The following is a 21,032-nucleotide window of genomic DNA, read 5'->3' as shown; positions in this document are numbered from 1 at the left end:
ATGTATGTAGCCAAGGGAGTAGTGAAGAATGAGGTTGGCGTCGAAGCAAAAAATTACAAATAAAAAAAATGAAGATAGCAGAAAAATAAAAACGAACAATTCAGATATTGAAGAAATATAGAACACAGCGAACATTAAATGTATACCAGGCATTGCACATAACATTTTATATTATAAAAATCGTAAAAGTATTTTATGGGACGCCAGGTTATAACAGCAAATGTCGAATTTGTCTTTGTTGTAAGATAAAGATTGGTGCTGATAGATTTGTAGCAAAACAAATAACGGCAAACTTGCAGAAGTGACACATGCCATTCATTGCCTAAATGTGTATATGGAACGTGTAGCAGGGGATGAATTGCGTCTGTAGCTCTTCATATAACTCACCACGGTAAAGTCAGGACTCCGAAATGCGACTTACATAATATCGATCTAAATTGATACTTAGGTAAAACATAATAGTATTCGCTACGCACTATGATGGTCTTGGAATACATATCGCTACTTCGTTATAAGATCTCTAACTCTTGCTACAATAAAATCGAACTCGCTTTCCGGCAGTTTTTCCTTCGACATTGAATCGGCCAATTCGTCCTCCGAAGCCGTGTTGTAAGCTTCAGGGGTTTGCACGAATATGTGACCAGCCAACTCGCAAGAGCCAATGTTGAGACAGTTTTCGGTTTTGGCGCCGGTAACGAGCCTTCGTGGCCATAGGAACAGACGAACGGCATTGAGCGACGAATCCTTGACAGTAGCGTTTTGATTTTCTGTTTTAGAGAAATACTTCTGACTAAGGATGTCCGATAATATGGGATCTAAGCCGTTACTAGGATACCAAGTGATAGTATCGTCATTCGTCCGATACTAGGTTGGTATCGGTGCCGATTCTATACTACATTACCATAGAGTTTTTTGCCATGATTTGCGATTCAACGCAGTTATTTGAACAATAAAATGTAACATTGTTATCAAACAATAGTCCAACAACTAGGGGTAACTGACGCAAATGTTTTTTCCCAATTACCCGAAAAAAATAGAATGTTTCAATTCAATCTATTATGCTTGTTTGAGCATAGTAATGACGTCATTAGGTATCGGATCGCGATACTTTTTGTCTAAAATATCGGGTATCGGAATAAAATGATTACTACCAGTATCGGACGTCCCTACTTCTGACGGCCCCAACATGTTTCAGCTTGGCTGGTTGTCGCAAAACTTACGGGCTTAAAAAAAAAAAAACTTACGGGCTTGAAAAAAAAAAAAAAAAAAAAAAAAAAAAAAAAAAAAACTTACGGGCTTGGTTTGTTTGTTAACGACTATTGCTTAATATAGGTTTATTCGTTAGTAAGCCTATGGTAGAAACATCTATACTTACGAGGGTTGATTGCTCTCGCTTTTACTATGGACATGTTGTGAGCAATGTTCTCATCTACGAGATACGACGTTACGGCTATTACGTCACGAGCAACTTCGCCAATGTCGCTTTCCACTAAAATCTAAACAACAAAATCTCCGTTGTAAAAAGACTGCTACGTATTGTATATATATATTAAAAAAACAGCCATGTATGCAAAAACATAAAATGATATTTATTCATTCTGCATTAAAGTCATTTATGAATCTGTTAAAAAAAAATTGAATAACATCTGGGCAAACAGCTCTAAAGATGCATATTTGTTATGGCAGCAAATTAGAAACTCTTTTAATGCAAAACAATTACATAGGATTAAAGTTATCGTATTCTGTCAGATACATTGACATTTAGTGGCTGTAGTTCGTTCATTTAATAACATATATATGAAACCCGCCAGAATTTATCTCACGTAGAATATATGTTTGTGTATCGAGGTGGTTGAATTTGTGTCATGTAAAGAGTCGTACTTTTTTCACAATAATTTTGGAACATCCTACCTGAAAAACAATAGCTGGCACTGGCAAGGATTTGCAGACAAAGCAATGTTTAGAAATCTTTGAGAAGCTTAAATTGTGGCTTTGGGTTATTAGATGTGGTTTTGGGACATAGTTGCTGATTTCATTGGAATTTGCATCTGTCATAAAAATACATTAGGTAAAGTATAACACAGGATTCAAGTTAGAAGGCATAAGGTAATCAAATTAAAAGATAGCTGAAACATCAATTGTGAAAACGCCAAATGATGCATCTGGAAATTATAATCAAAGGTTTGTCATTAATATTGTTACCTTGGCAGTTAATTTTAATAGGCCTCATAGTTTGCTAGTGAGTAGTGTTATTTTTCTTATAAAAATGTTAGTAATTATAAGAATCCTTTAACACAACAAAAAAGTTTAATAATACCTTGCTTTTGATTGTCTGTCAGCTGTAAATAATAGCAATGCAGATGAAGGTGATTAACTGAAGCATGAGCGCACATTCCATTATAGACTATTACAAAACTTGGTAAAGCACTAAGACATTGTACTTCCAATGCCAATTCCACCGCATGTATTGTAAGTATCTGAGGTCTAAACATTTCAAAAACGATAAAGAAATTAGTAAAAACGTAATGTTGAATTTCAATATAAAGTTAAATTAGAACACTTAATACACAGGCAGGTCATAGTTTAAACTTTTTGAGCATTCTATACAAAATTTCAATGATTAAACAAGTGTTGCCCCAAATTAACAGACTGAACAGTGGACATGTTGCAAATAAAAATGTGTTTCTAAACAATTTCTAATGAACATTTCTTATCACTAATCTACAATAAGTACAAAGAGGTTTATATAAAAATATTATAGCGACTATAGAGATAACTAAGGTAGTTATGTTGTTAGTAAATCATTTGTTAGATTAGCATGCTGTAAATTGGTTTCAAAGATGAACTTGTTCAATTTGTTTTTCGAATTTTTAAACTATTTAAAATAGTTTGATGTAAAGCACCAAGTTTAATATTAGATTCAGGCGTATAAAATGAGTTTGTCAAGATAAGTATCACCAAAGCAATGCACTAACACCAATTTAAATATGAAGGCTCATGCAGGAAAAGTTAAAACACCTGCACTCAGAAATATTAGGCACCAGCAGAGCATGACCAACGGCAAATGGACTAACATTTATCACAAGCACATTATCCGGAACTTTTTGGTCACTGAGTTTTCCATTTGTTGTATGATCTTGTATTGAGGAATCTGTATTTTTCTGAACCTGAAATATATAAATGATATTTTACACTTTTAATAATAATAATGGGTTACAAAAAACCCAAACCCAGCATGCAATATGTTATTCATTACCTCATGAAAAATTTAAACACAAATTGAGCATTCTATGGAACACAATTGTTCTATAAAAATAAATTAATAATTCAACAAATGTCAATTTTTTAAGTGTTAATTTACTCAACTCAGCAAAATCTGTTTTACGATTATTAAATGCACTTACATAAAATAACTTTTCTTTTTGGTTCACTTTAGAGAAGTTAAACTTTTTATCATTGAATGGCATTTTAACAGAATAAAATGCTTCTGGAGCTCTACGATTTTTCCGCTGATCATTTAATTGCACAACAAATCCATATTTTCCTGTTAACACTTTGCAGCAAGCCTGTAAATTCAATTTGGATCAGCAGTTATAAATATTGCATACCCAAGCTAAGTACATAACACAGTTATTTATACATGTAATAATTGCTCATAACTAGGGCAATTTTTTTGGCTAAACAATTTTTTTGGCTAAAAAAGAACACTTAGTCAAAATTTACTTGTTAGGTCAAAATTTGTTAAATCATTCAGCCAATTGCACAAAAACATTTACAAAATTAACAAAAACTGTACTGAGCTTTGAAAGAAATTCAACAAAATTGTATTGTATCAAATTGTCGTTCAATATATAGATATGGTATGCATGCTAGCTGACAGAATTAACCATATCGGCCTAACGTTGAAAATTCTTTGGTATTTTAACATTTGCTTGTCTATTTAATATGCCAAAAATATTACTAAGCATTTATAAGAGTTTGAATAAACCTAAATAAATAGTTGATTAGTGCCTGGTTGAAAGCTAGAAAAATTACCTTAGGTATGTCATAAATTATACCAGGTTGGAAACCCCTACATTGAATTAACCGTGTAGAAAGATTTTCTTAGCATGCAAAGATTCTCTTGGACCTCCCAAAAACATGCAATAACTGGATTTTTGCAAAATAAATTATCTAAATCAATACAAATTAGCAGTTTTAAATTATTTTTCAGGAGTTGCAATGCATAACTAAGAAAAAAATTTGAAAAATTAACAAAATGTCACCAAATAAATCCATGCAATGTAAAAAAATTTGAACAACACATAACTAAGGTTGACCTTAAAGTAAGTAATATGCGTTTTTGCGACAACCAGCACGTTTATAACATTGGATTCAATAATTTTATATTAATCTACAGTTTTCAATGATTCTATTTTTGCAACCTAAATATTTTAGGAATAATATAGTTCACTAAAGCTGACATTAGATGTTAGATGAAAAACAGTTGATTGTCATCTAATACCGATTACAAGCAGAGCATAAGAAATTGGTTACATGACAAAATGCTGACGCCGCACTTAATAACCACAAGCATTGCAAGCACAAAAAATGTTTCATACAAGCAATAAGCATTTTTTGAAAGTTGCCACTTATGTATATACTATTTGGGTTAAATAAAATGGAAGTCGATAGCTTGGGATCCAATATTAAACTTTAAAATTCATTGGTGGGAATTTTAGCTACCCACTATTGCTATTGGTCCCTATGTAAGCAATGTTTCGAAAACTATTGGCCTTTTTCAAGAAAGTTTTGTTACAATGTTTTACCAAATTGGCAGACAATTAGCACATAAATATAGGGTATAGAAATATTCTACCATTTGTATATGAACACAATATTCTTACATTTAGTGTGTAATTACAAACGTTGTTAGTATGGGCTGCGTTCCATCTTGATATAAGTTTTTCATCGAAGGGTGATCTGGTATTCTTGTTATCATTTGTCAGTAAATTTTTTAAATTTGAAACATTATAGCTGAAAACTTCATTACAACTTTTGTTACTTGTTGACATTGTTGAAGTGGAAACTGTAGACAAAATATTTATATATATTAGATTTGAAACAGAAAAATATTTTTATATATAAAATACCCTTCACAGCTAAACTTTCCGATCTGATGGAAGAGGAACCTAATTGGGAACTTGGATAGGAGCTGGTCTAGAATCCTACCACAATGAACAATATTTTGGTTAGGGTGCGAGTTAGCATTTGGTTCAGCGTGGGTTATGCATTTTTAATAGTGAATATAATACCCACCCTCACCCAAACGCTAGCCCACACCCTAACCTAAATATTTTACGTTGATTTAATAACTGTGGTAGAATTTAGACCAGTGCCCTCGAATTTTGCATTGTAAGGAGTTTGAACAGTTTAAAAATCAGACTGTAGTAAAGTTACTTCCAAATTTGTGGGGATGTAAATAAATTGCTACCAAAAACCATAGGCGTGCATTTGCTTGACTTAATTTTCCCAGGCTGAAAGAATTTGAAAAGAAATTTTCCTAAAAATACCTGTCAATGCGTGAAACAAGGCCTGTGAGTTCGGCTGTGGTGCAAACTTGCTAATTTGGAGGAGAATCTCTTTACGGAAATCATCTTTGATAACATCAATTATTTATTTTCAAAGTAAATTGGTCTTAAGCTTGTCATAAAACACCTTTTTTGACTTTTTAATAATTTATAAATCACACAAATCTTCAGTTTTACTTGAAATCGGTTAACGATTAGGTACCTATTCAATTTTGGGCGCTCGTCTAGAATCCTACCACAACGAACATTATTTTGGTTAGGGTGCCGGTTAGCGTTTGGGTTTGGGTGAGTCCAGTAATAGTGTTAAACAATATTACTTGACCTACCCACACCCAAACACTAACCGACACCCTAACCCACATATTATGCATTGCTTAATAATCATTTCAACGTTGTGGTAGGATTCTAGACCAGCGCCCAATTTTGTCCTAACCTGAACTTAACTAACTGCAATTAGGTAAAATAGGAAATCACATGAATGCTTGAAATAATTTATACTTATAATCAGTGTTTTTTTAAGGTGTTTTGGGGGACCGAAACGGTCCCCCAAATTTCTCCAGCGGTTTTCAAAATTTTGGACTTGTAACTTTTTGGTATTTAAATGAAACAATTGCGGTCTCTTAAAACTACTTAGCGGTCACCCAAACCAAACCTTAAAAAAAAACCTGCTTATAATGTACTTCAGCGCCTTTAGCATTTGGACAGATGTCGTTGCGAGATTTTTAAACATTGTGTATACAAGTAACACACTGTCAGTCTGACGTCTACAGCTGCCTGTAATTGTATGCTAATTCTTTTTTCTTCCTAAAATACCATTGTGGAAACACTAACTGTTCTTTTCCATTTATCAAAGGTTTATAGACGTGCTGATTTGACCTGCAAAACAGTTGTAGAGGATTAACGGCGTAAGTTAATATGGTAAGTAACCAGATGGTGCGGAAAGAAATAGCCTTCACTTCCTAATATATTTCTCACGATGCGAGTGGTAGAAGAATGTTTAACTTACCTGCAACGTTTCTCAACTTTACGTTTAAATATAAAATATACAGTGACATTTATGCCTGTTTATCTGATATTTTTAACTAATGCATTGTGTTCTGCTCGGTGAATTTATGCCTCTTTTTGCTGCCCAATTAATAAATGCAACTGTATTTTCAATTTTACAATCTGCTGCTGTTTATTTAAAAAAGAAAACATTACACAGAAATATTTAGGAAAATTAACCTTTGCAATCTGCATATTAAAATCACAGTGGTGTGTACTATTTGAGCAAGACAAACTACTTCACTAAAAATCTTACCTTTCATTAATGTTTTTTTTAAATAGTTTGAAATTTCTACGCACTGATGACTTCCGGGTAGCAACTTTTACGCTTGAATTCACAAGCCAAGCCGAGTTAAAAGGGGTATCAAAATACTTTAAAGCCTTTTGTTCACAACAGGTAGGCGTTTGGAAAAGAAAGGATAAGCAAACATGTGTGACAAGGTCAAAACACGCAGTGAAAGATTAAGGCGTTTACCACTTTGTTATTAATCCATGTCTTTCGTTAACAGCAGTCTACGTTTTGTTATTAGCCCAGATGTAAGTTGCCTGGATATAAGCTATACTTTTTTTAGTTGTAGTTTGAGTGTAACAGAAAGCTCTGTTGCTTTTCAGTTTAATGCTTTATGTTATATCTTATAGTTTTTCATCGCCAGATTTTCTAGTTTATCTTAACTTGCGCAAAGGGGCAGGCTAAATTTGAATAGATTATGTCGTAGTTCGGAAAAAATATCACGTGAAAATCTTGGTATTATGTATGTATTTTATCGTTATTGTTACCTGTTTGGTGTAATTTAGCATATTCTATTACGGTTTCGAATCAGGTTAACATTTAGCAAAGCGGATTAAAAGCATTTTAAGTTTAAACATGCCTTCACATCTCGGACACGGAATGAACGTCCCTTATCTGGACAGAGGTCCGAAGGCCTCGACCGACTATCACACAATCACCAACCTGCCCTTCGACATTCAACCAAAATTAAAACATCGCTACATCTACACGAACCGACCGTCCAGCGTGAAGGTGACGCCGACCGAAAAAGAGGCGCTTCCGCCCAAAAGTCCGCGATCAACTTCAATGGGATTCGCGCCGGAAATGACCGAACACGACTTCAAGCAGAGCGGGGTGGCTTACGCGCGCTTTCTCAAGGAATACGAAAGGACACTGGGGCCGGCGTGCTTTCTTGATTCCGATCGCTACACGCATTCCTACAAAGTGCAAGCGCTGAACGTTTCGCCAAGAGGCCACCGCTCCGACAAAGAACCGATGGGCGTGGTCAGCTTGACGAACCGCATCGCCGCCGATCAGAAGGAGTTTGACCGTAGAATGAAAATGATTGAGGATCACATGTGGCAGCACAAGCAGGAGGAACGGGAGCTCAAGCGTGTCGAGGGTGACGTCACCAAAAAGAAGCGCGCCGTGCAGCGATCGATGCGCGAGTTCGAGAACACGATGAGCAAGAAGATGCTTGACGAGGAAAAGCGCCTGAACGAGTCCATCGAACACACCAAGAAGATCAGGTCGGAGGCGGCCCATGCCAAGGAGGAGAAGACCAAGCATCGGATCACAAAAGCGCATTCCGACCTGCAGCAGGGCAAGGACAAGCTACGCAAGAACAGGCTTGTGGTGACCGATGCCGAGCGCCAGTACCGCACCAAAATGACCGAGCTCGAGCTTCGCAAGGGCCAGATCCGGCGCATGACCCAAGAATTCGAGGACCGCTTGAAACGCAAGGAGAACGAGACCTTTCATCTGGCCCAGGAGCTCTCCAACCTGTCTCTGCACATGAACCTGGAGTCGATGAAGGGCCGCGTCGCTGACGTCGAGTTGAAGCGTCAGGAACGACAGCAGGCTCAGCGCTACATCAACGAAAACCGCCAGCACCAAGCTGAGCTCGACAAGAAGCTCAACAAGTCGGAAGGCGTAAATCGATCTTCGGAGAACAAGAGACGGCAGGCGAGCGCCCTGCTTACTAGCACCAAGTCACACTTGCTGGAAAGGAGCAGAGAGGGCGACCGGCGCGTAACCGATAACAGGAATCTTGTCGAGGGCAACATCGCGGCTCAGAAAAAACTTCAAGAGGCAGCCGAAGCGGCCGAGCTGGACAAGCAGCGCAAAGAATACCAGCGCAACGTCCAAGCTCACGTGGTCAGGAAGCAGATGTCGCTAAGAAAGGTGCAGAGCGCGATGCAGGAATCTAACCAGAGTAGAAAGAAGAACTGGGAGAAGGCATTTGACCAGAACTACCGCGAGTTCGTCCAACGCCGCAACAAGGATCTCCTGCGCACGTTTACGCGCATCGTCCACCACGACAACGAGATGGAGCACAACCTTTTCCAGAAGTGCAGGCAGCACGAGCACGGCAGGAAGAGCCTCGACCAGGCCGCGCGCAAGCTGGAAGAGCAATATATCAAGCTGAAGGCAAAGAACACCGGCAAGATCAGGGAGACGGTGGCAGTAGTAGATAAGAAGGAGCACGAGATGCGACAACGCGTCATCAAGGCCCAGGCCCAGGTTGTGAGCGCCCAAAACCAGCGCAGTACTTCCGAGGGAATGCTGCGCAAGTTCCGCGGTGCCACCAAGGAAACCGAACACGTTCAGAACGAGCTGCTGAAGGAGAACCGCCGCCTGACTAAGCTGGGTGCCAGAAGTGACACCTATCTGGAACAGCAGGCTGTGCCGATCATGTAAAGTCGCACTTCAGACAGCTACCGGACCTCTTAATCCTATGTTGATTCAGCCACGTGGCGTTTTGTCAAATCATGGACAAATACGCTTATCTAAAATAAAACTAATTTCATAATTTTGGCAATGATTGATGTTAAACGGCCTTTTAAATGAAGTCTTTTGTTCTACTCTTAAACTGAAAGTGATCGTTTTTTTACGATATAGCATATCCGTATTTTAAACTGTAAATATATCGCAATGTTTAGCCAAACGTTTTGTAATTTCTTTACGATATTCTTGTAATTTTTTTATGCGACGACACTGTGATTTTGTACAACGTTATAACTGTCCTCCTATTTTACCTTCTATTCCTCAACACAATTCGTTACTTACCTATGGCGTCTATTTTATTAATACTTCGTATTTCGTCCATTTTGCACGACTATATTATTCTGCCAAACATTGGCTTCCCTCAACTGCCGTTCACATCAAACACAAATCGTGCGTGGTTTGCACAAAATGTATTTGCACTGTTCACAAATCAAAATTTAATCAACTAGTATTTTCTGTTGCACGTGGTCAATAAAGTTTAACAATTCTTTTATGAAAAATGCTAACTATTCGCTTGACATCTATAGTAGGTTCTTTTAGGGTAGCTGCAGCAATGTCTGGCCCAATTGACAAAAAAAAACAGCCTTTATTTTGTTATTTTATTATTATTATCATTATTATTAATTTTTGGGGCGATCAGTTAGCGCAAACTCCATATCGCTCGCCGGCGGACAACAGCACTTGTTTAGGGCAAGATACAGGATAATGAGACAAGAGGCAGCAAGCGTCGCTGCTCCAAAGGCATACATCAGGATGTTCTTACCTAAAAAACAAAACGCTTTAAAATTTAAACCAAAGAGGCAGAAACCACAGGCGAATTTCATGCCAAAGAAAAGTATATCTATGTATATACAAAGGTCTTTTCATATAGACGCTAAAAGGTTTTTTCATATAGACGCTAATTGTTTTTTCAGTTTGGCAGCTGTTAAAACTAAAAGCAAAGGTCAATATTTGACAAACGAGCAGCTTTATCTTGATAAACGTATGGCCATAGGTTGACAAACTGATCGTTTATGTTAGTTGTTGTTACTTTTTTCCACTGCTGATATTCTTCGCGTTTCTTGTGTTGCTGGTTGGTCGGTAGGAAACGGTCGTGGTGATGTTCGGTTGAATTTTTCCTGAAACGTCGCGAACTCCTCCAGATTTCTGTCCATGAAAAGCTGCTCGCTCCAACGACCAGGTGAGCCCTTGATGACCCGAATTGGGCCAATCACCGAGTAGCTGGTTGGCGAGCCATCGAAACCTTCGTGTACCGATCTTCGGATTCTGGTGGGGTCGTTAAAGCAATGCTCTACCTGGTTGTCAGTTGAACACGTCTAAAAATTTGAAATGATATTTATTCATTTTTTTTATTTATTAAAATAGTTCAATGTTAAGCTATTTTGTCTAAAACTGCAATTTGTCGAAAACTGACCGACTGGCGTTTGATGAAAACACTAACCAAAGACACTATGGCGTTTGATAAAAAATATTTCACATCACCCAAGACTTGGTAGTAGCAAGTCTATTTTTTATTTCTAATAAAAATACAAAGCACGCTGTTCTATGCCTAGAGGAAAAATGGATTTAAACAAAAACACATTTGGAAACCAATACACGCGACAGCAGTTATTAACTATAGGTTATCGCTGTGATTGTGAAAGATTCCTTACCTCAATTGTGGAAGCGTCCAGACTACATAAGCGGAGTTTGGCGTGGATGTGAAACGCGTCGCAGTTAAACGGCTTTGGTACTTGAAAAGAGGCGCAAACTGAAAGCGGCTTACCAGAGCCTGCTTTTCCGGATTTAACCTTACTGACCAGACCCGCTGCATTAGGGCATCTGGAGAATTGGATGCATGCATAAGAATAACACAGAAACGTGATGTTTCAGTTTCGGTTTGTGATTGGGTTCGTAACTTACTTGGTGGCTTCGTTTATTATATTTGCAAATCCCGGTTCATCCATGTCATCAGAACACGAAAGGAACAAACTGTCCAACGTTGCTATGCTATTACTGATTGGAGTGGATCCCTGAAAAGTATTTCACACAAAATCTGGCAACAAAGCAGTAAAAAGTTTGCTATGAAGTCAAAGTTTTTCATGTGTCTTAGATCAGGGGCGGAAACCTACCACCGGCGGGCAAGATCCGGGCCTCCATCTCTTTTTTAGGCAAGTGCCATAAAAGCTAAAAACTATCTCTTTGCGCAAATCTTTTTTAGGTTTACCTTTAGAGGGAATGTTTGGTATTTACGTTTTAGAGAATCTTTTTAGGCTAAAGCAGGGGTGGGCAATTATTTTTAGCTGCGGGCCGCATGAGAAACCTAAAATGTTGTGGCGGGCCAAGTCAAAAATAGGATCTCAAATTCACGCAATATAACGTCATAAAACAAATAGGTTAGCAAACTTGTTATTACGTTTGGAGTTGTGAGAAAATGTTCCATTTAAGTCAAATTTAGGGAAGGGCACAAGACGTCGAGCGAAGCGCGAAAAAATTAGGACTATGTTTGTTTTAAAATGCAAACTTTATTTGAGATTTTGAGGGGGGAGCATTGAGCACAGACAAAAAATGCAAATTGCTTGATGTATTGGCGTTTATGAAGTTGTGGGGCGCGCTGAACCAAAATTAAGATTAAAATATGTAAAAATTTCGTACAATAACTTTGATTTTTTAAGCTTTAAGTTTCCGACGTGTTACTTGCGCCACAGCGGCCATATTGCGAAGACGATAAAAATCGGGAGAAACACACAACATGGAATTAACTAAATTAGGTTTACAGGATGTGAATCCGTATATTTCAGAGTTTAGAAAAGGGTAGGTATTTCGTTTATATTTTAAAGACAGATTACTTTCGACGCGCAAAAAATATTTAAATATTAGGCTCAGTTTGTTAATCTTTCGTTGGAGAGAGTGCCACAGTGCATTGGACGCTATTTGTCTGTAAAGTTTCCCAAAAATTGCACGGAAGATACGAGAAAGACAGAAAAGATTCGCGTGAAGCGCGAAAACAATTTCCGTTTTTGTATTTCAAACAAGCTAAAAATCGAATTTGGCGGGGTCATGACTAGATCCGTCCCTGAAAAGAGTGTTTACGATAGAACCAAACATGTAGGCCCGCGGGCCGTATGTTGCCTAGGTCTGGGCTAAAGGCTCATTACATGCCCTGTAATTATAAGAACAGACGTTTCGCCAACGAAGTATATCTGAATGCATCTTATGGCATTCACACGAATTACTCTGCTAGATATGATAAGTTACATCATAAAATAGATTTTAGCAATTTTCTTGTTTTCATTGTGATCATGATCGCAGTGTCGCGCTGTGAACATAAATTTTACACTAACTAAACAAAAAAGTCAATTTATTCGCGCTTCGCACGTCGAATTACCGCCCTCTAAAAAGACTCATTTTTATTTGCACAAAAATCAGTTATAGTAAAACGGCCCGTCAAAATATTACGGCCCGTCAAAATAAGTTTGGTTATGGGAATAGCCCGTGGCTTGGAAAAAGATGCCGACTCCTGGTTTAGATTGTGGAACAAAATTGTTTACCTCTTCAACTTTGATGTATATTTTGTAGTGAATCGTTTGTCCGACAGTAAAGATGGCGGCTTTGTTTACTTTATACAACGAGGGACATTCTTGCGGACAAGAGTTGACTTTGCATAAATCACCATAGGCTTTAAATCGGGAAAACTTTATCAAGCTTGGAGAATTGAATTGAACCCTGCAAATCGGAAGTGGCATAAAACAAAAACTCTTAATAAACACTTAAAACAGAGTAATAAGGATACGTTGGAAGTTTGCATTGTTGTAAACGAGTCATTTTGAAATGACTTAAGGCACAGTCAAGACGTTTGTAAAATAATTTAAGTCCAACTCCGGTCATTTTCAATAAATAATAAGTTAAAGTCCCAGTCAAGTCATAATTACAAAGCAAGTCCATTCCAAGTCAAATCCTTGTCATAAAAATAACACGTTAAGCTATTAAAATTTGGAAAACTCGCCCGATTATGAGCAATGCCTTAACCAAAAAATATGAAAAAGGCATTAACGGGCAAGCAAATTGTTTTGTGAAAAAATAGGATAAATACCCTAAATTTACAAAAAACAGTCCAGTCATTTGCCTAAAAGGCTTAAATCAAGTCAAGTCATTTAAAAACAGTTACTAAAGTGCACTTTGACTTCAGCGTTATTTTGTCAGCAGAACTTACAAAGGGTTCAGAGCGGTAACAACACCGTAGTTCCTCGCGTACACGCAAGTGAAGTTAAGCACGGGAACGGGCATGGATAGTCCGGACATCATGCGGTTGATCCACACTTGGTTGGTGAAGCCTATTCCGCCAGAAGTTGGCTCCAGCTCGCTCGAGGTGCCGCATTCGTCCACGAAGGGCAGGGAAATCGCAAAACGGAATTTGTTGTCGTCGGGATTAAACCGTCCTATACAGAACACGCACTTTGGTTTAAGTGAATAATTAAGATTTATTAAAATATCACGATCGTATTAAAATCATATATTGGAAGGATTATTTAGAAAAACGGCTGTTTGTTTTGCCCATTTTATCTACGCAAATGCATTTTGTCTTTTTTTACTTGTCCAAGGCCGTTTTGATAAAATCAGCTTGGCCCCAAGGCGTGTCTTACCGCAACCTCTCAAACCGGAATTTGTGCAGCTGAAAAACAATCAACATTTTGTATTTAGCCCCAAATGCTCGTTTGTCTTTAATATTAAAGATACGCCGCGTTTTCAAGTCACTTTATGACATCACGCTTTTACATAAGTTAGTCACATAATTCCTACAAGTTGTGTCATGCCCGTTTTTGGATCCTCCCATGTCGACAACTGACCAATTTCAGCTATACATACCTATGCACGACATTTCCGAGGCTAAATTAGGAGTTCTCGAAATGTACATTTCGCTATTCAGTATAGCGCCGTCAAACTCTTCATAAAAGGCTTTCGAAATCTTGACGATAATCTCGTTCGACGTACACTCCACGTCCGGTATAGCTGTAAACAGCAATAGAGTAACCACAAAACTAAAATGTAATTTGAATCGAAAAAGTCCTATCAACAAATTGGTTGTACATGTATAACTGGGGATATAAATGTCGATTTGGTAGAGGATTAAAAACATTCGAGATAAACTTAAGCAACAAAGCCTGGTTAGGGCTACTGTAATGTTTATAGTTTAACATGCCACGAAATATTAAATTGTATTTTGAAAGAACTTGCAAGTTTAATTACTGATTTTTGTATAACCACGGAAGCAAATTTACGAAAATCACCGTATTTTATTTTTAAACACCACACAACTAAACCTACCTTTATACGATTAAAAACTAAGTTTGTAAAATCAATGTTGAAATACAACTTCCTGCAACAGTCGGAATTGTTTCCAGCAATTGGCGGCCAAACAAAACTAACCGATGTCGCAGTTCTTTCCAATGTAGCCTTCTGAACTGACACACTGGTACCCTAGCTCGTGTTTACAGGATGGCTTGCACGTGCAGTTGTTCCGGCAAGGGTTTGGAATGCAGGCTTCATTCTTAGCGCGATCGCAAATCAAACCCACCCAATCTGGGTCACAATTGCACCTAAACAAAAGATGGCTTCTGTATTTTGCAAAGTCCATCGCACTTACGGAGTAAACGCTCAACATTAATTAAGTTCAAAACCTATAATTCTAAAATTCACCATATATGACAAAAGGACACGACGTAATACCGAACTTATAGAAAGATAACGAAAAATAAAATGGGCCTACTTAAAACTGTATATTTCTCCTTGGTTCTTTAAGTCTACACAGTCCCCGTGAACACAAGGGGCAGAGTCGCAAAAACTTGTATGGCTAAATTGCCTTCCTTTGGTTCGAGCGCAAATCAAATCGCCGTTCCTGAAAATAAATAATTAACAGCAGCAAGTCTCGCAGTACATTTTGGTGTAATTTGACATACGTTTTCAGGATAACTCACTAAGTTAGCTGCTTTTACTAATTCCGTAAATCAAATAAATTTATAAATATTTTCACTTAACCTATTACGAAAACCTGAATATTTGTTACTATATAATAATCAAAGTTTCATAAGATTAAATATAAATCCTTATTGTGTGTTGCAAATCTAAAAAATTTTTTACTATTATAAGGGAAATGTAGTAACAATACAAATGCTTGATGTTATTACTACCAAAAACATTATGCTCCAAAAGTGAAAAGTTATTTATGTAATTACTTCTGCATTTACCAAGCCTCGCGACAGTCTTTCATGCGTCCACACGGAGGGTCGCACTTGTCCTTTACCGCTTCATTGCTTGCGCAAATATTCTGTCCACTATTTCAAATAAAAGTTTTTTACCTGTTGTCAGTTGCAGTATAGTGTAAGGCAAACTTTACTTACTAATATTTCCTACACGTGAAGCCCTCCGAACACGAAGGGTTGCATACCGAACCTGAAAACAAATGCGATTGCACACATTTCAATTACGTAACTAAGTATTTATCAAACTTTTCTTGGCTTTTAAACAGAGAAAAAACAATTTAACAATTCGTGTATTTGTGTATTTGTCTATCACCATTTTTTGGGGGGGGGAAATCAGCAATTTTTTGGGAAATCAGAAATTACGTGACAAGGTTACGCAATAGCGTGCATGAGGTAATGATAAAATGCCCGAAGATAATGACGTTTTCCAGTTTGTCTTGCGATAATGTGTTACTGAAAATCGGTCCATATTCGTTCCAAGATTGTACGAATCGGTTACAACTAAGAAAAGTTTAATTTAGGTGATGTGGAATGGGAGGCAGACATTTGCCCATCGCTCGATAAGGCATTTATCGATGGTATTAAAAAAATGTTGCGAGCTATTGACCAGGGGTTAAAGCCGCTAAGCGCAAAAAACACTGCTTTCATTCTCCTTAGAATTTTAAGTTTGAGGTGCGTACGATACAACGGCTATTTTGGAATTCTAGCTGAAAACTTTTAACTGAGCAGAAATTTCTTAATTAGCAGAGAATGTTGGTTCACACGGCCTCCGCTTATATACTCAAGACGATTTAGCAGCAAAAACACTCATAAAAGCTCGTATTTTTTATCATTTTAGTTGATACCAAACATTGAAATTTTGCAATAGAGGTTTGGAATAGAACAGTAAAATCGCGGTGTTACTTAATTCTCTCACAACGATTTAAATTTTCATTTCAATTGTGTAGGTAAAATTGACAAAACAGATAGTGTTGGGGTGGGGGTGCCCAAGGCCCCCTTGTGAGTGGGCACCATGTACCTAACAAATTCAGATGTGCCGATACTATATAATAATACATTACCTAATATCAATTTACCTGATGAACTAGGACGAAATGACCATTGGAACATAAACAAACAGAGGATAAACCTGGCAAAATGTAAACATTTAAATTTGGAAACCGAAAACTAACTATTACTAAAATCAACTAAATAACCGAGAAAAGTTACGTTTTGTATATAATTTGCTCATCAAAATATGTTAAAAGTTTGTATGGGGAAAATGTTAGAACTATAGGAAAATGTTAGAACTATAGGTACAACTTCATGATTAATACATTACGTCCATGAGACTAATATTTTGTTGTAAATTATACAGCACACAAATTACTTACCAAATGAGCGTAAACATATTGAACTAAACAAATGAATTGAAACTTAAAGTATTTGACAGCAAAGTCCACCTTTCACAGTTTTAGGTTTTTATCGGTCATGCCCTCTCTTTACAGCACATTTTTGTGTTAATTGGACGCTGATTGCTTTGCCCTTTTGTACTGGAAGAAAGCGCTGGAACAGAAAAGAAAACTATAAGCTTAGCGAAGCGTTTTTCATTTAAAATGCTTGCTTAGGGCATAGACAGTTTAAAAACGATATATACAATAGGTAATGCATCAATGTGATTTAATGATGGAGGCATGTAGTGATAAACCAAAAAAACTTTTCTGTGCAAGTTGGTCTGAAATAAAGAACGTATGACGTCATTGTTAACACAAGTTCTTAAATATCAGATCATTACGTTGAAAAAGTTGACGAAAAATCATGGTTTGGTTTATCTAAACTTTTAGGAGATATTTAAAAAAAGTATAAGTAAAGTTTGTCGTTTGTTAGGCTTCGTGTTTTGATAGGTCCTTATATTTCTTATTATTAGATCTGATTTTAGAAATACTTGTCACTGACAAAAAACGTTTTTTTGAGAACAGTGTTTGACGTATTACAACTAGGCTACGTAAAGTGTGAATAAGAACTCACTTATTTGGAATGAGCAAAAAAGTCAGTTACGTTTACCTACAATAGAAACATGAATTGTGGTTTACTGCACTTCAAAACAGAAACGTGATACCCTTAGATTGGTGTGACAGCAGGCCTCTACTGTTACGAGCGCGGCGCAGAAACCATATTTAGGCATGGCGTTGTCCTCCCCAGAGAGCCAGGGCTTGCGTTTCAAATTGCATTGGGCCATTGAATATGCATGGCGGTAATGGGATGTTGCTGTAATGGTGAGAAAGTGCCACTGACCTCGCCTAAAACGATTACAGTTTTCGCAACATTTAGTGCCATTGATGTTATGTATTAACCACGACAGGTTACTGAAAGTATGCAAGTTAGGCTTCATTTAGTATGCGTTAGATAAGAGGCACAGTGTGACTGAACAACTATCGGTCATAGCCGAAACTGAACCGGACAGGTCAATATAGTTTAAACGTCCTTGTATGGGGTCAAATAGGCCGAAAGCAAAAAAAAAATATTTAGTTTTTAGCGTGTTTGAGCAGCTATGTTTTATTAACTGAACCAATAGCATAATGTGGTTTAATAGGACGGCGGTAAACTGCCTCGAGAAATATAATAAACATGATAATGCCACCACCGGTAAAAGAATAAAGGTACATGTCAAAACAGTTTTGAAATGATTAACTCTGGGATATGTACGTACCGTATATGTTTAATTTATCGTTTTTTTGAAATTTCGATAGTGTTTTTATAATATTGAAGATTTTATAGTAGTGCATTGTACCGAGAGCTTTGCTCCTTACAAACGTAACTTAACTGTTTAAAAAAGTTTGAAATGGTGCTTATTGCTAACAGCTTGAAGATTTATTGGCAAGGCAAACACTAGATTTGATAAATAACATTTAAAGATAAAAATCAGGAAAAATACGTTATTGTGCCATTAGACTGAAGTCTAACTTGATATATATGTTAACTTAGCCACCCAGAGATATTAGAAATTTGGTCTGATTTTTATATCTCAAGGTTAGCAACAATATACTAGTTTTGCAAAATGACAAATTCCGATTAACTTCCTAAAAATATTTTTCTATTCGATGAACTGTCGTTTTACTTTGCCTAAAGAATAGAAGTATAGATTAAGGTCGGTGGGCGCTGAACTGTAGGCCTCGCCATCGTGATCTATCACCAGTAAGAAAAGACCGGCGCAGAATCCACCACAAAAACTGTTGGAAAATGAGTTCGCAACTTAAACAGTTCCGTCCTCCGAACGAGGAGGAAAACGAAACTTTTCCCAAGTTCCTGGTTTCTCCCAAGGATGGGCAAGGATTCGACGGTACGTAAATTTCAAATTTTCGACGTGTTTTTTTCTTAAGCACAGTAGTTAATGGCATCGTTTAAAAAGTCATAGATCCCCTGATAACCTAATATATGTGTGTTTAAATATAGTAGGTAAACCTTGGTTATGATTAAATTCTTGGCATGTGTCGGTCAGTTGGCCTCGCACGTTCTTGCGTAGATCATCGTAAAGCATTTATTTTTTGCAGCTAATTAAAAATGCATTTTTCTAATAAAAAACATGGTTATTTTTCGGAAGGTTCCTGTTTACACGATTAATTCTTAGAAGATGTGCATAAGTGGACAAATCTAAAGACATAATTTCAACCTCGCCGGGGTTTATGTATTTTCACTTTGGATAAATGCTTGATTTTACAAGGTAAAAGGCTGGAGTTCTCCTGTAAGGTGGAGGGAAATCCTTTTCCGAAGGTCTCCTGGAAGAAGGGGCAATGGATGCAGTTGGACGACGGCGGTCGCTACGAAGTCCGCACCAACACTGGATCTGGCGTCTGCACGCTCGCCATAAAGGTACATGACGACATCGCATAACGTCACTCTTTCTATTGGCCTAGCAGGCGGCTGCCGACCCTTACGGGCGTTGGCGGATCACGAAGGGTCGTTACGTCTGATGTTGGAGATTCGTTTAGCGATGAGTTCACTCTTGATCCTCAATGAAAATCTGTAGGAAATGCATCACATATTTCAAAGCATTAACACAATGCTTTAACTTCGCTTGCATCAGTAGTTCTCTATGCAGCTCTTAGCTTTGTTTTTCGTGCTTGATTTTCTATTACACTTAAAAAATTACCCTGAATCATAATCAAATTTAACGTACTTGTTTTATTATTAGTCAGTCAATAAGTCTATGTATTACATACATCACCTTCTGTGTCATTACAACAAATCAAGGTAATATAATTTGGTGCAAATGTCCATCCCAGTGCTTTTTTACTTTGTACAATGCGGACAAAAAAGTATAAAAAAAACGTTTTTTTTATTTTAACTTTCTAGTTCGCCTAAGCTTAATGATCAAACACTATTTTAAGCTGAAGGGTCGCAGTCTGACTTAATACTCGGTACTCAATGGATTAAGTTTAATCGCTGCAGTTGGACTCGTGACTCGTGACTATAGGCATGCGCATTTACTAAATTCAAAATCACAAAGGCTTGGTCCTGCTTTAAAGGTATGCAACCATGCGGCCGTTGTAATAAAAACGTGACGCAATTTAGTAGAAATGTAAAATCCTTGAAATATCACATTAAATAAAAAATTTGTATTAAATTGAATTGCAATTTGTTTGCTCCTTGTTTTTTTGTGATAATTAAAATTTGCTTTCATTAACAGTTTGCTCTTTCCCGATTGATTTAAAATCGAGTTTTTTTATCTACTAACAAGGTTGGTAAGCCATGTACTACTTAATTAAATATGAGCTCACATGGTGTGTTAAAGTGTAAAGCGAAACATTTAATGTATATCTTACATATGTTTTTTTCTTGGGCGGTTTAACCGTATTTTTAATATAAGATGGAAGACATCAGTCGTGAATTTAATACTAAATCGCTGACACATAAAAACAGAAATCAATATCAAAAACAAACTATACCTGTGCATTATTTGTCTACTTACATTATTTTTCCAAAGCTCGATTTGCTTTTATTTGTGTTGATTAGGCAACCCGCATGTCCGACGTGGGAAAATACCGCGTAATTGCGATGAACGACTGTGGTGAGATCAACTGTCATTTTACTGTGAAAGTGGAAAAGTCGCAAAACGGGGCCGATCTCCAGAACTTCAAAACCAAGTTAAAACACAGGTTTGTTTAAATTTACCATAACGTCGATTTAACGTGCAATGTTGTAGATAAAGAAAAGAGAAACAATAAACCTGAAAACAAGGTATTATAGTTTTATGTGTACATATACTGTCAATAGAAAATTTTAGATATTTGTTTGACCCCATTTTTATTTGAATAAAGAGCATAATTTGACTAGTGATGTTCAGTTTCCACTGAACAACATGTGATTAACTACCAAAATCAAGCAATATACGAAGGTTTTGTCATGGTGGAACACCCTTGTTTG

At 37.1% G+C, this 21,032-nt stretch overlaps 4 protein-coding genes across 4 annotated transcripts in view; 2 read left to right on the top strand and 2 right to left on the bottom strand.

Moving 5' to 3' along the window:
• Positions 1-218: 218 nt before the first annotated feature.
• LOC146140756 (GDP-D-glucose phosphorylase 1-like) lies at positions 219-5,682 on the bottom strand. Its single transcript, XM_083392697.1, has 8 exons — positions 5,553-5,682; positions 4,887-5,068; positions 3,405-3,566; positions 3,019-3,167; positions 2,318-2,484; positions 1,912-2,048; positions 1,372-1,496; positions 219-790 (listed from the first exon to the last, which is right to left on the bottom strand). The coding sequence occupies exons 2-8, from the start codon at positions 5,052-5,054 to the stop codon at positions 502-504; spliced, it is 1,197 nt and encodes a 398-aa protein (XP_083248823.1). The 5' UTR covers positions 5,055-5,068; positions 5,553-5,682; the 3' UTR covers positions 219-501.
• A 1,753-nt stretch (positions 5,683-7,435) lies between these two features.
• Positions 7,436-9,851, top strand: LOC146140755 (uncharacterized). The gene has a single exon (XM_083391970.1). The coding sequence runs from the start codon at positions 7,480-7,482 to the stop codon at positions 9,301-9,303; it is 1,824 nt and encodes a 607-aa protein (XP_083248096.1). The 5' UTR covers positions 7,436-7,479; the 3' UTR covers positions 9,304-9,851.
• Positions 9,852-10,010: 159 nt separating this feature from the next.
• Positions 10,011-15,004, bottom strand: LOC146140754 (uncharacterized). The gene is made up of 8 exons (XM_083392696.1): positions 14,797-15,004; positions 14,236-14,379; positions 13,583-13,808; positions 12,921-13,095; positions 11,293-11,402; positions 11,043-11,211; positions 10,421-10,706; positions 10,011-10,153 (listed from the first exon to the last, which is right to left on the bottom strand). The coding sequence occupies exons 1-8, from the start codon at positions 15,002-15,004 to the stop codon at positions 10,011-10,013; spliced, it is 1,461 nt and encodes a 486-aa protein (XP_083248822.1).
• Positions 15,005-18,740: 3,736 nt separating this feature from the next.
• The window catches only part of LOC146140753 (myosin-binding protein C, slow-type-like), a 28,429-nt gene continuing 26,137 nt past the window's right edge, over positions 18,741-21,032 (top strand). The window contains exons 1-3 of the mRNA XM_083391429.1: positions 18,741-18,948; positions 19,330-19,478; positions 20,622-20,764. Coding sequence (XP_083247555.1) covers positions 18,849-18,948; positions 19,330-19,478; positions 20,622-20,764 — 392 coding nt within the window. The 5' untranslated portion in view covers positions 18,741-18,848. The remainder of the gene's footprint in view (positions 18,949-19,329; positions 19,479-20,621; positions 20,765-21,032) is intronic.

The sequence above is a fragment of the Ascidiella aspersa genome, chromosome 6 (assembly GCF_963924565.1).
Source record: "Ascidiella aspersa chromosome 6, kaAscAspe10.2, whole genome shotgun sequence".
Lineage (NCBI taxonomy): Eukaryota > Metazoa > Chordata > Ascidiacea > Phlebobranchia > Ascidiidae > Ascidiella > Ascidiella aspersa.
The sequence above is the reverse complement of the archived record's forward strand: the minus strand, read 5'-3'. Positions and strand labels throughout refer to the sequence as shown.

Excerpts from the sequence above, each read along its gene's own strand:
- LOC146140756 (XM_083392697.1), bottom strand. The coding sequence starts at position 5,054 with ATGTCAACAAGTAACAAAAGTTGTAATGAAGTTTTCAGCTATAATGTT. Across the intron at positions 3,567-4,886 it reads TTTGTAATTACACACTAAAT|GCTTGCTGCAAAGTGTTAAC; the intron begins GTAAGAATATTG and ends TTGAATTTACAG. Across the intron at positions 2,049-2,317 it reads GACAGACAATCAAAAGCAAG|ATGCAAATTCCAATGAAATC; the intron begins GTATTATTAAAC and ends TTTTTATGACAG.
- LOC146140755 (XM_083391970.1), top strand. The coding sequence starts at position 7,480 with ATGCCTTCACATCTCGGACACGGAATGAACGTCCCTTATCTGGACAGA.
- LOC146140754 (XM_083392696.1), bottom strand. The coding sequence starts at position 15,004 with ATGGACTTTGCAAAATACAGAAGCCATCTTTTGTTTAGGTGCAATTGT. Across the intron at positions 11,403-12,920 it reads TATACATCAAAGTTGAAGAG|GGATCCACTCCAATCAGTAA; the intron begins GTAAACAATTTT and ends AATACTTTTCAG. Across the intron at positions 10,154-10,420 it reads AATATCAGCAGTGGAAAAAA|GTAAGAACATCCTGATGTAT; the intron begins GTAACAACAACT and ends TTTGTTTTTTAG.